The sequence below is a fragment of the Colletotrichum costaricense genome (assembly GCF_030867565.1).
Source record: "Colletotrichum costaricense strain IMI 309622 chromosome Unknown Scaffold_3.1, whole genome shotgun sequence".
Lineage (NCBI taxonomy): Eukaryota > Fungi > Ascomycota > Sordariomycetes > Glomerellales > Glomerellaceae > Colletotrichum > Colletotrichum costaricense.
Window position 1 is genome coordinate 2,216,415 of NW_026848232.1, and position 12,560 is coordinate 2,228,974.

At 54.5% G+C, this 12,560-nt stretch overlaps 5 protein-coding genes across 5 annotated transcripts; 4 read left to right on the forward strand and 1 right to left on the reverse strand.

Annotated features, from left to right (window-relative positions):
* Positions 1-959: 959 nt before the first annotated feature.
* CCOS01_03577 (transcriptional regulator) lies at positions 960-3,324 on the forward strand (the record flags this gene model as incomplete). Its single annotated transcript, XM_060451763.1, has 6 exons — positions 960-1,089; positions 1,228-1,250; positions 1,692-2,004; positions 2,183-2,967; positions 3,021-3,217; positions 3,273-3,324. 6 exons carry the CDS (start codon positions 960-962, stop codon positions 3,322-3,324), a joined length of 1,500 nt encoding a protein of 499 aa, XP_060318028.1.
* A 547-nt stretch (positions 3,325-3,871) lies between these two features.
* Positions 3,872-4,650, forward strand: CCOS01_03578 (uncharacterized protein; the record flags this gene model as incomplete). The annotated part of the gene is made up of 3 exons (XM_060451764.1): positions 3,872-3,941; positions 4,002-4,376; positions 4,439-4,650. 3 exons carry the CDS (start codon positions 3,872-3,874, stop codon positions 4,648-4,650), a joined length of 657 nt encoding a protein of 218 aa, XP_060318029.1.
* Positions 4,651-4,694: 44 nt separating this feature from the next.
* CCOS01_03579 (uncharacterized protein) lies at positions 4,695-7,273 on the forward strand (the record flags this gene model as incomplete). Its single annotated transcript, XM_060451765.1, has 7 exons — positions 4,695-5,405; positions 5,458-5,585; positions 5,634-6,058; positions 6,114-6,680; positions 6,721-6,752; positions 6,813-6,947; positions 7,064-7,273. 7 exons carry the CDS (start codon positions 4,695-4,697, stop codon positions 7,271-7,273), a joined length of 2,208 nt encoding a protein of 735 aa, XP_060318030.1.
* A 255-nt stretch (positions 7,274-7,528) lies between these two features.
* CCOS01_03580 (glutamate decarboxylase) lies at positions 7,529-9,585 on the reverse strand (the record flags this gene model as incomplete). The annotated part of the gene is made up of 5 exons (XM_060451766.1): positions 7,529-8,353; positions 8,428-9,024; positions 9,118-9,141; positions 9,205-9,232; positions 9,305-9,585. 5 exons carry the CDS (start codon positions 9,583-9,585, stop codon positions 7,529-7,531), a joined length of 1,755 nt encoding a protein of 584 aa, XP_060318031.1.
* A 1,269-nt stretch (positions 9,586-10,854) lies between these two features.
* On the forward strand, positions 10,855-11,484 carry CCOS01_03581 (uncharacterized protein; the record flags this gene model as incomplete). The annotated part of the gene is made up of 1 exon (XM_060451767.1): positions 10,855-11,484. One exon carries the CDS (start codon positions 10,855-10,857, stop codon positions 11,482-11,484), a length of 630 nt encoding a protein of 209 aa, XP_060318032.1.
* Between the last annotated feature and the right edge of the window lie 1,076 nt (positions 11,485-12,560).

Consider the following 12,560-nt stretch of genomic DNA (forward strand, 5'->3'; position numbering starts at 1 on the left):
AGTGAAATCGCACGCAGTATTGAGTGAGTGAAGGTTGAGTGAGACGACGAAGTAGCATCCCCCGCTTGGGTCAGGTACTTTCCACTACCAGGAACACAACAACATCGATCTTGCCTGTCCTGGGCTCGTCCCAAAGGCTAATGTGTCGAAGTGGGTGGGAAGGAATGCCGGGTGCTCAATTAGCTAACCCACTTCCCATGGCAATTGGGTACGGATACGCCGCCTGCCCGTTGTCGTTTTTTTCCCTTTTCCTTTTCTGCGAAGCTTTCAGCCAAGGTACCAGGTTGGTTCCCTCTCGCCTGGCTCGCCTGGTTCAGCTCCCATCCCATTCCCTTGGGACTGATCATCATTTGCTCATTGCGCCAAAAGCCCGCACCCATTTTTTCTTCTTCTCCATGCGACTGTCCGAAGCCACCACGACCAGAACACCAACACCTACACCTACACCACAAATTGCGACCACGCTCGAAAACGCCCACGATTCCGCGATCCCCGGACCCGAAGCGAATGAACGTACCAGGAGGACGAGGACTACCTAGGAACTTGGAAAAGAGGATCGGCAGTTTCCAACGGATCCCTTGCAATCTGTGTCCAACTCGAGAACTGCAAGGCGGGACGAATCCGAAAGCAAGCAAAGCAAAGCAACCATAGCCGACCGAACTCAGCTCGCCGGCTACCCGCACGCGACAACCTCGTTTTCCCTACCACTCTGTCTGCAGAAACCCGCCACGCCCAATCTTTTGCGCAGACACTCGAGAGTACACCACGGTCGATTAGCATTATTCACCCCCGGTGTCAAATGATCTGCGAACCCTCGTCTACTGCGTAACCTTTGAGGTCCAATGGGAGCCGCTGCCCCATTGAACTGATTCCGAGCCCGCCCTCCACCACCACCACTCCTACCACTACCACCACCACCACCCATAACTGCTGCCGTCACCCGTCCTGGGTCTCTCGCCATGCCAGATAACGGCAAAGACGTAAAGTCTGAAGCGCAAGACGACAGGGAAAAGCGCGACAAGACCGAGAACAATGGTGGCCATGCTCACTCGGCCAAGAGCCCCAAAAAACGCCGCAAGGTCAACCACGGTATGTTGAACCCCACGTACAGCTGCGCGCTGTATCCGCGGGCTCCCTTGAGACTGCGATTGCAGCTGCTGCAGCGACTCTCTCTCTCAGTGCCGCAAGTCGTGCGGAAGCACCAGCTAATGTCATGTGCCCTCCCAGCTTGCGTCTACTGCCGGCGATCTGTAAGTCAGATAGCCCTTACCCAAACAGCATAACTGGCATTGCTTCCCCGGCTCCGCGCATGGTGTTGACACTATCATGTCTCTGCGATTGCTGCCGTGCGATGATTATGCCAACCAACGAAACCCCTGCCTGCATATACGCGCAACTTCGTCTCCCTGCAGAAGGAAACCTACAGGGCCTGAACAAACAATAAGCGGGAAAGAGAAAAGATGGCTGACGGATAGTGTCTTGCCTGCTCTATAGCATATGACATGCGATCTCGTATGTAAGATCTCTTTCTTCACACAACCTTGACACATGACGGGCTGCCTTGCTGCGGCGTCCGTTTATCTCTGTCTCCTCGCGCTGTCCACTCGGCTTACTGGAAGCCCTGCGCGGGGATGAGCGCGCGCATGCCGTTTCTTTGGCTCGTACCACACCCGCTGACATGTTGTGCCTAGGAACGACCATGTACAAGATGCATCAAGCGCAATATTGGCCACCTCTGCCACGATGAGCCCCGCGATGCCGATTCCAAAAAAGCCAAGAGCTCTCACGCGCCATCCGCTGTCGACGAGTCCGAGACGACGCAATCTGAGCTCACGAGAAGCTCCATCGACCAATCTGCGACCGGGTCCATGGGCCCGCCGCCCCCTTTCGACCGCAAGGCGTCTGCTTTTGGCGCCGCTGTACTGGGCCAGGGGAACCCGCTGCACCTCGTGTCACCGGGGGCAGGCACCGGCATGGCGGGAAACGGCAGCAATGTGAACCAATGTAGGTCTTCACCCGCGGGCTTGTTCTCCCCCTTTTCCACAGTGCCGTGCTGTTCGTACTTGGGGGCTCCTTGCTCTTTTTGCACGCGCCTGCGCTCTCTAGGGAGTACAGAAGGACAACAAGCAGCCTCAACTTGAGAGAGACTTGGAAGCTAACGTGATGCGCCCCGGTCGAACAGTCGCTGGATTCTCCGATGCCTGGTTGACGGCCCAGAACCACTACCACGACATGCAAAGCTATCACCCCAACAACTACTTGATCGCCCCCGAAGTCACGCACGAGTTCAACCTGTTGAATGACTTTCTGCAGACGAGCTTACTGGATGACGGCGGCATTGTCTCCGACGAGTCCCAAAACAGCCCTGCTTTCAGCAGGACCGCGGGCGCCAACGATATGCTGCCGACGTTTGGAAATCATAATGGGAATAACCGGGCCGGTGCTAGCAATGGCAATAATGCGCTTTCGCAGATGCTGCCTCCACAGAACCTGGAGCAGGGCAAGGCGATATCACGGCCAGGCAGCATCGTTCAGGGCGACAAAGACAAGGCGCGTGAATACTACCTCCAGGCGGCCGATCCGTCAGGAAATGATACCCCTGAGGAGCGCATGGACCGTGTATTAAAGGCCAAGTACGAGGCTGGTCTGCTGAAGCCTTTCAACTACGTCAAGGGCTACGCGCGACTGGGCACGTACCTGGATGGCCACATCGCTGCATCATCGAAGCAGAAGATTCTGCGAACGATCGATCGATTCCGACCCAAGTTCCGCGAAAAGGCGCAAGCTCTGACGGATATGGAACTGCTCTACGTGGAAATGTGGTTCGAGAAACAGCTCATGGAGTACGACCGTGTATTTGCCAGTATGGCGGTGCCAGCGTGTTGTTGGCGGAGAACTGGAGAGATCTTCAGAGGCAATAATGAGATGGCGGAACTTCTCCATGTGCCTGTGGAGAACCTACGCGATGTACGTGTTGTGGTCATTTCAAGCAAGTCACGTTGCAACTAACCAGATCATAGGGCAAGATCTCACTCCACGAGATTCTGACGGAAGAGTCTCTCGTGCGATACTGGGAAGAGTTTGGAACCATCGCCTTCGATCCCGCTCACGATACGTTACTTACAGCCTGCACACTAAAGAACCCAGACGACAAGGCGACAGACCCGGTGGTTCATTGCTGCTTCTCATTTATGATTCAACGAGATAACCACAAAATGTTGGTATCCGCCCACCCACTAGTCTCGCGCCTTTTGAAGCTGACAAGTAGACAGCCCTACACTCATCGTAGGTAACTTCTTGCCCAACGATCCAGCCCGGCCGTAATCGTTTGCATTGCAGGGGGACCTATTGGAAAACTTTGGTTTGGGGGAGGGGGGGTTGGAAACACAAAATCAAAGGGGGCAGGCGTTATTGGATACCAGAGCATTCTCCGGTTCGGCTGCATTTTGAACGTTCTTCTGCATAGGCGGGAGGAACGGTCCACCGCCAGTACATAACAGGCACATCTAGTATAGCCTTATTTTCTTGTTTGAAGCCTCAAGTAATCGCTTCCCATCATGCCCTTCAGGTCCTGTTCTTTCCGATCCGGGTCAGAAGCTTGTCTAGGGGGAGTAACCCCGTGTCCGGATACAGGTGCTTTCGAGGAAGGCGCATACGAGATTTATGCCTGTCGCGAATGACTTGGCACTTGCCACTTTCGCATCGTATCACCTCTCGGTCTATTTCAACCTCTTCGCTATTTCCTGAAGGAAGTGAAATGCTTTCATTGTCATGCACCCGACGCCCAATATTCGCTCTCAACTTGCTCTCCACGAAGTGAACACCTGGTTCACATGATCTCGACCTCCCAGGTCTGCCCTCGCCAAGCACAATGCCCCCTCAACGGTGCGCAAAGTCGCCCAAAAGCAACAGCAGCGTTGACAAGATCAACTCCTTCGCAAGTCCGTAGCATCCCGCAGATGAAGCTTTCGTGGTCTGCAAGCTGACCTGTAGTCTGAAAGCATTCTCTCAGGCCCTCTCGACGCGCCTCCCCTCCGCAAACGATACCTTCTCCATCGACGCCCTGCTCGTGGAGCTCAACCCCCAGCTCGAGACGATTATCCGTTTCTCTGGTAGTCCAAGAGCGAAATCCCAGAGGGCGGAACTTGACAGGAGGGGGACGGAGCTTTGGAATCTGTGTACCCGACAACGTCGTGATAATGTAGACGGGACGGCGGCAGCACCGGCTGCGAGGAAGAAGCTTTTGTTGCGGAGTAGGACGTTTGCTTTCTTTATGATTAGCATCGCGAGGGGTGTTCCGAGCGGTGCTGAGCCGCAACTTGCGGATGTGGTGCATGTGATGAAGTTGGCGCTCAAGGCGGGGAAGACGTGTCTCGGTAAGTCGGGAGCTTAGCGGGAATTCTTGGGACGGAGAGGAAGCTACTTACATGGTGTATAGATGAAGGCGGTACCAGCTCGAGTGCTCTGAAGCTCGCCGAGACTGTGTTCGAGAAGGGGGCGGGATACAGCGCGACATTAAGTCAGCTACAGGCCAAAATGTTGGGACCGGATGATTTGAAAGAATGCAAAAAGCTAAACGCTGAATACTTCATACTCCGAGCAGCACTGGCAAGTTCGCTCTTGAGTTTGATGATGCGGCCGCTCCTATAGCTGACCGTGGAAGATAGGCCTGGAAAACGGATAATTTTCCCGTCATGGAGTTCATGTACAGCAAGGGACACCTCCAGCCGAATGCGCTCGATCCTACTTCGGCCGAGAAAATGACAGAGATTTTATTCGAGATAGGCAAAGACCTCTCCAAGAAGGAAGATTTCGGCATGGCGGTAAGGTGGCTCGAACGGGGGTACGACATCATCAACGCCCAGGACCTGTCGCTTCTCTCCCGCGACGCTATCGAGCTGCGCCTCTCCGTCTGTCAAGCCCTGATTCACGCGCTTCTGGGCCTCGGCACGCCAGAGTCCTCGGAAAAGGCGCTTGACCTAGTCAGCTACATCGAGTCCGAGATTGGCGAGAAGCCCGTTGTCCTCCTCCTTCGCTTGGAGCTCTTACAGAAGGCGCCGGCCGAGATATTTGACATTGAGGCCTATGCTGATATTCTGAGGCGGATGGTGCGTTCTTTCAACTTCTCCGAGGCGCACTTTAAGCTCTTGGTTCATCACGCACGAAAGTTGCACGATAAGAGCCCGACGTTGGCGACGAGCGTCGTGGATGGGATGCTTAGGGGCACTATTGTCTCTTCTGGACGCGAAGAGTGGGTCGAGAGACTGGTATTGTTGAGGATATGGATGGAGACGACGCAGAGAGATGGTATGAGGGCCATAGAAGAGCTGATGGGGGTTCTGGTAGGCGTCCAAGATAACCTGAGCAAGCCTTTCGGGGCTTCTACGGCAGTCGGAGCTTTGACTGTGAGCTTGATCCAAGGAAGATGGAAAGGAAGAAATGCTAATATTGGTGTAGCTTATTTGGAAAAAGATCGAAGTCAACTACAACCAGGGACATTTCGACTTCGCAGATGGATGGTGCCAAATAGCCCTGCAGCCTCTGTTCCAAAATGGCGGACCTGCGAATATGTCGAGACTTGGCAGGTGTGTATCTTCGCAGGAGTCTCAAGCTACGTACACTGACGACCGTAGAAAGCTCATTCTCTGTGCCCTTGGAAGAAACAACGCCGAGAGGGCGCGGCAAGTCTTTCAGGGCATGTCCGAGACAGCGCAAAACGAACCGATGACGAGGTACCTCATGTACAAGGCTGCCCTCCGCTCATCCGACCAAGAATTGGCTGCTCAGTGTCTGGAAAGAGTAGCTCTCTCAGCACCAGAGGACCCTAATTTTCTTTATGCTTGCGTCCTCGAGGCGCAACAGGCTGGGGATAAGGTCTGCGCGATGCAGGCCATGAAGCAGCTGGTGGAGAAGTTCGAGTTCAGCGAGACGTCTCCGATTCATTTGCCAGCGCTGTTGCGGTGTAACATCCGACTCGCTGTCTCGATTGCTGAGAGCGAAAAGGGGGCTAGGGAGCGGCAGAGTACAGTGGAGGAAGTGCTTGTGCTTTTTGAAGGAGGTGAGAGTGCATCATTCATCAGAGTCCATCACAGACTGATCATGTCGTCTTTTAGCTATCGAGGCAATCAAGCGAGGTCTCAGGGACAAGGATGGTAACCGGCTGTTCACCGTCAAGGAACTCGACTGGTTCTGCCAGAACGCGTATAACCTCGGCCTCAAACACTCGGACAGCTGGGACGTAAAGCATCTTATCCGACTTTACAACAGCTGCCTCGCTATCGCGAAGCATTATCCAGAGGATCTCCCTGCTGAAGCTGCGAGTGACCTCGCGTTCAGGACAATGTTTTGCGACTTCATCGCGGCCGCTGCTCTCGTATCGCTCGCCCGGACGGAAGACAACGTCGAGCAGCAGCTCCAGCATTATCTCGTCATGCGGAGGCATGTCGTGGCGTACAATGCAGCTCTGGAGAAGCAGATGAGCGATGGTCTGGCTACGAGGCTGAAGAGCGATCTAACGGCCAGGCTGGCAACTTTAATGGTGTTTGATTTTGAGGCTGCCATGGCATTGAAGAAGACTGATGAGCTGGGGTTCATCATCCGTACGGCGGTGACGTGTCGGGACGTGAATACGCTCAAGGCGATGGGTGATATTGCGCTGCGAGGCAAATTGCCTGGACAAGGTAAGCAGCCTAACCCACCACGGATTGTCTTCCATCATAGGTGGCTACGAGGAGACCGTTGCTTACCATGCCGTGTTTCCACTGCTCGCAGCTCTCTATTCCACACTAGGCGTCATCGTCAACGAGATCTAGGAGCTCGAGAAGATGAAGGGCGACAGGCTAGCAAAGTACATCCGGTGCATGTTCCACGCCGTATTACCACTCGATGCGGCGCTGGGGCAGAGGCTGATGAAGCAGGCCGTCGACGTGGCGAGAGATTCTCGCAAGGTGCGTTTGCATTTCCTCCGCTGCTCGACCCTCCTCCCCCTCCCCCCTCCCCCCTCTTCGCTGTTGTTCGGCATGTTTTTTTAGGCAAAAACACTAAGAGCGATTGCACTTGATAGAGCCAGCATCCGTTCCCGGCCGAAGAGCTTGAGTGGCTCGTCACCGTGGGCTTTAACCAGGCAGTGGACGCGTACAATGTCCGACAAGACGACGAGTGCAATACGTGGGCGGATTTGGCGCTGAATTTGGCACATTATGCTGATGACGGTGGGGAGTTGGAGAAGACGGTGCAGGAGAACCGGATGAAGTTGAAGTTTGACTTGCCCTGAGGTTAGTAGGTCACAGAGATATGGTCGTTCAGTTGATGACCATCCCAAGTAGATCCAATGACTGGTGTATTCTTTTCTCCTCTACAAACCTCTTGTGCAAAATACAAGTGCGAGAAAAAGTAATACCGTTCCTTTCCTCTCGTGTAGTATATATCCCCAACCGCCAGCCTACGTTACCCAAACCTTGTTTGGCTTTGAAGCCGTCGTAGTTGCCCCTGCCGCCACCGCACCAGTGAAGCCATCGTATGCGTCGTGTCAATCGTTTATTTCGTGCCGTAAGTAGTTTGCGTCTTTATGACAACAACCGCGGAAGGACTTAGCAGATGGCATGCGTTTTGCCAGTCTTACCCTGTAGGGAATGCTTTTCCTTCTGTTCAGACACGGCATGGTTAGTGAAATCTCATCCTGGGTGGGTTCGCGCGGGACCCGGGGGTTTTGGGGACAAACTCTGAACTTTGGATGGTTGTGGGTTGACTTCGAGCTGGTGAGGTGGTGCTTGTTGATGTACTCCTGTTGCCTCTTGACACCGTCCTGGTCCATCTGCTCGAGCAGGCCCATGCAGAGCTTGATATCGGTGATGAGGGCGTCACAGCGCGACTTGGAAAAGTCCTCACGGACGACGACGCGAAGCATCTTGAGATCGTCGGTCTTGGGCGCCATGGTGTAGGCGGGCACGACCCAGCCACGGACACGTAGCTGGTGGGCGAGCGCAAACTCGTCGTAGTGGCGGACGCCCGGCTCACCCTCGGCGCCGGCGGGGACTTCGGGAAGGCGGAAGGCGACAAGGGGGAGACCCTCGCCGGAGCGCTTGGACATGATACGGAAGCCGAGAACCTCGAGGGACTGGGAGAGGTAGTCTGCGGTGCGGGTGAGGTTTGACATGATGGCGCGGTAGCCCTTCTTGCCTAGACGAATGAGCTGGTAGTATTGACCAATAACCTGTGAGGCGCCCTTTGAGAAGTTGAGGGTGAAGGAGGCCTGGTCTGCGCCGAGGTAGTTGATGTTGAAGACGAGTTCCTGGGGGAGAAACTCGGCAGAGCGCCAGACAACCCAGCCCACACCGGGATAGACGAGGCCGTACTGTAGTTTGTGTGTAAGTGAGTGAACCAAGAAGTTTGATACTCGGTAATTAAAGCACGAGAGAGGAAAATTACCTTGTGACCGGAGACATTGATGGAGACGACATTCTTGAGACGGAAATCCCACTCAAGATCAGGAACGACAAAGGGAGCGACGAAACCTCCGCTGGCAGCATCAACGTGGATAGGCACATCGAGGTTCTTCTCGATCAGCAAGTCATTGACAGCCTTGACGTCTTCGTACTCGCCCGTGTAGGTGGTACCCAGGATGGCGCAGATACCAATGGTATTCTCGTCAATAAGGTCGACCGTCTCCTTGGGATCAATGACGTAGCGGTCAGGCGCGCAGTAGACGAGCTTCTCCTCGACCTCGAAGTAGCGGGCGGCCTTTTCCCAGCAGACCTGGACGGCGGAGGACATGACAATGTTGGGGTGCTCAGTGGACTTGCCCTCGGCCTGGCGCTTGTTCTTCCAGCGCTTCTTCATGGCGAGGACGGCGAGCATGATGGCCTCAGAGGAGCCGACGCATGAGGTGCCAACGGCGCCTACGCCTTCGCCCGCGCCAACGTCGGCGTGGAAGAGCTTGCCAATCATGGAGACGCAGCGGTTCTGGATGTCTGCTGAGGCGGGGTATTCTTCGTAGTCGATGAAGTTCTTGCTGAAGCTCTCGGCCTGTTCGTGGGAATACCATTGTTAGATTTCGGGATCTGGGTTCGTGTATGCGGTGCATAATGAGGGAGAAGGTATTGGTGAGGATTTATTTACCATGAGCTTCTCGGCTTCTTCTTCCTGGGGTGGGGTGTTAGCTCGGAATGTCACTACGGTTATTGGATTCGTCAAGTATTCACTCACCATGTAAGTTGTCACAAAGGAAGCCAGGCTATGAAGATGGGGGTTAACGATGGCCAGAAATGACAAGAGATTCCCGCATATGACGAAAGGAGAGGCCTACTTGAGCATGGGGTTACCGTCGAGACTGAGCTCGTCTTTGATCATGCGGTAGGCGACCTCCTTGGGCATCTCGCTCTCGGGCATCTCGCTCTTGGGAAGATCCTGGTTGGCGAAGCGAGAGCCATAGACGCTCGTGGTGTAGCAGTCATCGTGGTCGGCGAGCTGGAGCTGGACTTTCTTGAGCTGCTGCTGGACCTGGCGGAGGCTGGTGGCGGACGAGTCCTCGGCGCCGGAGGCAGAGCCAGAGTCTGGGGGCGTGTTGACGGTTGTGAGGTGAACCATTTTCAAGTGAAGAAGTAGCGGAGGGTGTTGGAGTGAGAAAACTGTGGTGCGAGAAGAGAAAGGGAGCTTTGGGCGTGGTGGGAAGCGGACGGAGGAGGATGTTTATATGAAGTCGAGACCGTTGACCTTTTACTGGAGCCGAAGCTGGAGCTGGAGCTGGACCTAGAGACTGGGCCGAGGCGAATGGACAGGTTGGAGAGAAGCAGAATGGGAGAATCTGGGAGTGGGAGCGAGGGGGAAGAAGGAGAAGAAAGAGAACAGGAGGAGGAGGGGCATTCACAGGGCCAAGCCATGGAAGCAACAAGCGGAGCTGGGAGGGCGGCCGTGGCACTGCGCTTGCATCTGCAGCTACACCTCCAAGTCTAAGGCAAGGAGCTGGAACTGGAACTGGAACCGGGACCAAGGAAGCTACCCGAATTTAGCTACCTACCTATCTACCTTAGGTACAATTGGGTGCTAAATGAAGGTAGCTAAGCAGCTTGAACTTACATTAAGGTACCTTCTGGAGTACATTCCTGGCGGGGTGGACGGCAGAGCTGGGACCATGTCAAAGAGACTTGACAGCTACAGTCAAAGCTCCATCCTCACCAATCCCATGGCCCATTCCGTCCACTTCACCCAGCCCAATGGATCGTTGAGGGAGAAAGGCCGAGAGAACCGGATATGGAGACGTGGAGTGGGAGCTCTGGGAAGAGAGACCGAAAGAGAGAGGGCCAAGGCCAATGGCAGATGCAAGTGGGGTGACACCGTGACGCGCGACTTGGGGTGCCCTGAAGCCGGCACGGATGGCGGGGGGCACAAGACGGTGTAGAACGGTACGTACTGCCTTACATAAGGTGCAGCTACATCATTGACAGAGTCCTTGGCAGGTACTCGAGAGTAAACCCGGTACATGCCGCCTCCAGTGCCTCACCTCGCATGCGTAGCGTACTCCGTACTTACAGTGTCGACAGAGAGTTGCAAGTCTGCTTAGTCGAGACACGTCTAACCGCTGGCCTCCCCCCTGATCGGTGAAGAATCTGCCTAGTTGTAAGGTACGGATAGGATGGGACGATGTGCCGTCACCTTGTTCCCCCGGAGCCATCCAGGGAAATCCCCGAGCAAAGTGAAAAAGACTCGGGCAAAAAGGGGCGCAGGAGAACAATATCCGCAAATCAGCACCCGCCAAGAAAAGAAGTTGAGGTTCTAATACCTTATAGTACCAACAGAAACGGGATGACTCTGGGATGTTGCCGCGACATTCTGTTGCCAAAAGCACGCGTTTTCCATATGAAGCTGCGCCCGATGTCTCTAAATCGAGGTAAGGTATGTACGAGGGCGGCCTCCCTTCATCTCCGTTTACTCCTATTCACTCTATCGCTCTTCCACGTCTCTCATCCTTCCTATTCAACAGTCTACATACAACACCTTTCCCCATGTCTCGGCTCTCGAGGCGTCACAGCAGACACACACACACATGCGTGTCCAAGGATCCCCAAGTCCCAAAAACGACGCTACGCCCAAAGCTTGGCACGGGTGACATTTCGGGTGGCCCACACCAGCTCTGAGCCAGCAAGGAACACTCACCAGCGGTCCAGTGGTCCAGCGGACCTCGCGCGCCCCACGTTTCGCCCAATCGTCAGCCGTGCCGTTCTTCCCGCCACAGCGGGCGGTCCCTCCCTGGTCTCCATCCAGAAGTCCAGAGCCCAAACGAACCTGAACCTTGAAGCACATCCATCCATTGCCCGCTACAATTCTCTCACTCTCCACTGGCATCCGCTTCATCGACGAGATCCCGTCGATGGTCTTTCAGCTCACTCATGCGTTGTTTGTTTCACGGCAGTGATTGGAGATGTTGAAAACCGGGGGATTGGTGGGCACTGGGTAAATCGGCTCGGATATCAATGCCTAGCACCGTAACACAGCCCTGGACCCCGACGGCGTCACGGCAGTCTATTCCTTTTGCTGAACCTTCACGTAAAACAAATCGATACAGTACCGGAGTAAGAAACGAATAGGAGAATGGAGCATAGCTACGCGAAAACATAGAGAAGGTCAAGGATGAAACGGGTAAACAAACGCCTCAGCACGGAGTAAGCCAGACGGGGAATATCAACAGCGCCCGAGTTTTCACCCTCCGTTGCCCAATGACATCATGACCGCCTGTTCATCCCCGAATCACCTCAGCCAAATTTCCCCCAAGAACAGACAATATCAGCATCGGGGAGAAAGACAACATGCCATTTCATTTCCTCGCCCAAGAAACCCGGTCACCTAAAACCCCGAACCGCCAAGCAGCCATCACCCAAAAAAAAAAAGTTCCAGACCGAACATGACCTGCTGATTGATAGTCCGAATGAAGAAATTCCCCGTATCCACTAAAGAACAACACCCCCACGGACCATGGATCATCATCACCGCCTCACCCTCCCACGTCTCCCGATTTCCCCTGTGGCTGAGCTTCACCCATCCCGGACACGACAGCCGCCATCCGACAGCGGCACGAGTGGTTCGACTTTTGTTTTTGCCCACATCCGCAATCCGTAATCCCTCAATTTCTCTTCACGATTTACCCAGCTGCTTGCTACCTTACTCCAAAACTTCGCCTCTCGTAATCTCGGTGAAGGACACCCCGAACACGGTCAGCAAACGTACCCCAATACAGCAACCTGTACAACGCATCATTCTCGCCTCTCTTTAACTTCTTCGTAGTACCCTCATGCCTGGTGAAGCAAGTCCTGAATCTCATGTTGACCCAAAATTGACCTTTCGGCCCGGGCCCTCCACGGCTTCAATTGCTCCGTTCGCTCATCTCACCCTCGAATTCCCCAGCTTCCTGTTTGCTCACTTTACTGAAAACTGCTTCGTCTTCAACTTCCGGTAACGCCGGGTTGGCCTAAGGTGTCTGGGCTTTTCATCTGCAGTCTCGGTTGCATGTTGAACATCACTTTGGGCCGCAGGATTCTGCCTGATTCGAGAGCTGATTTGGTTTCGCT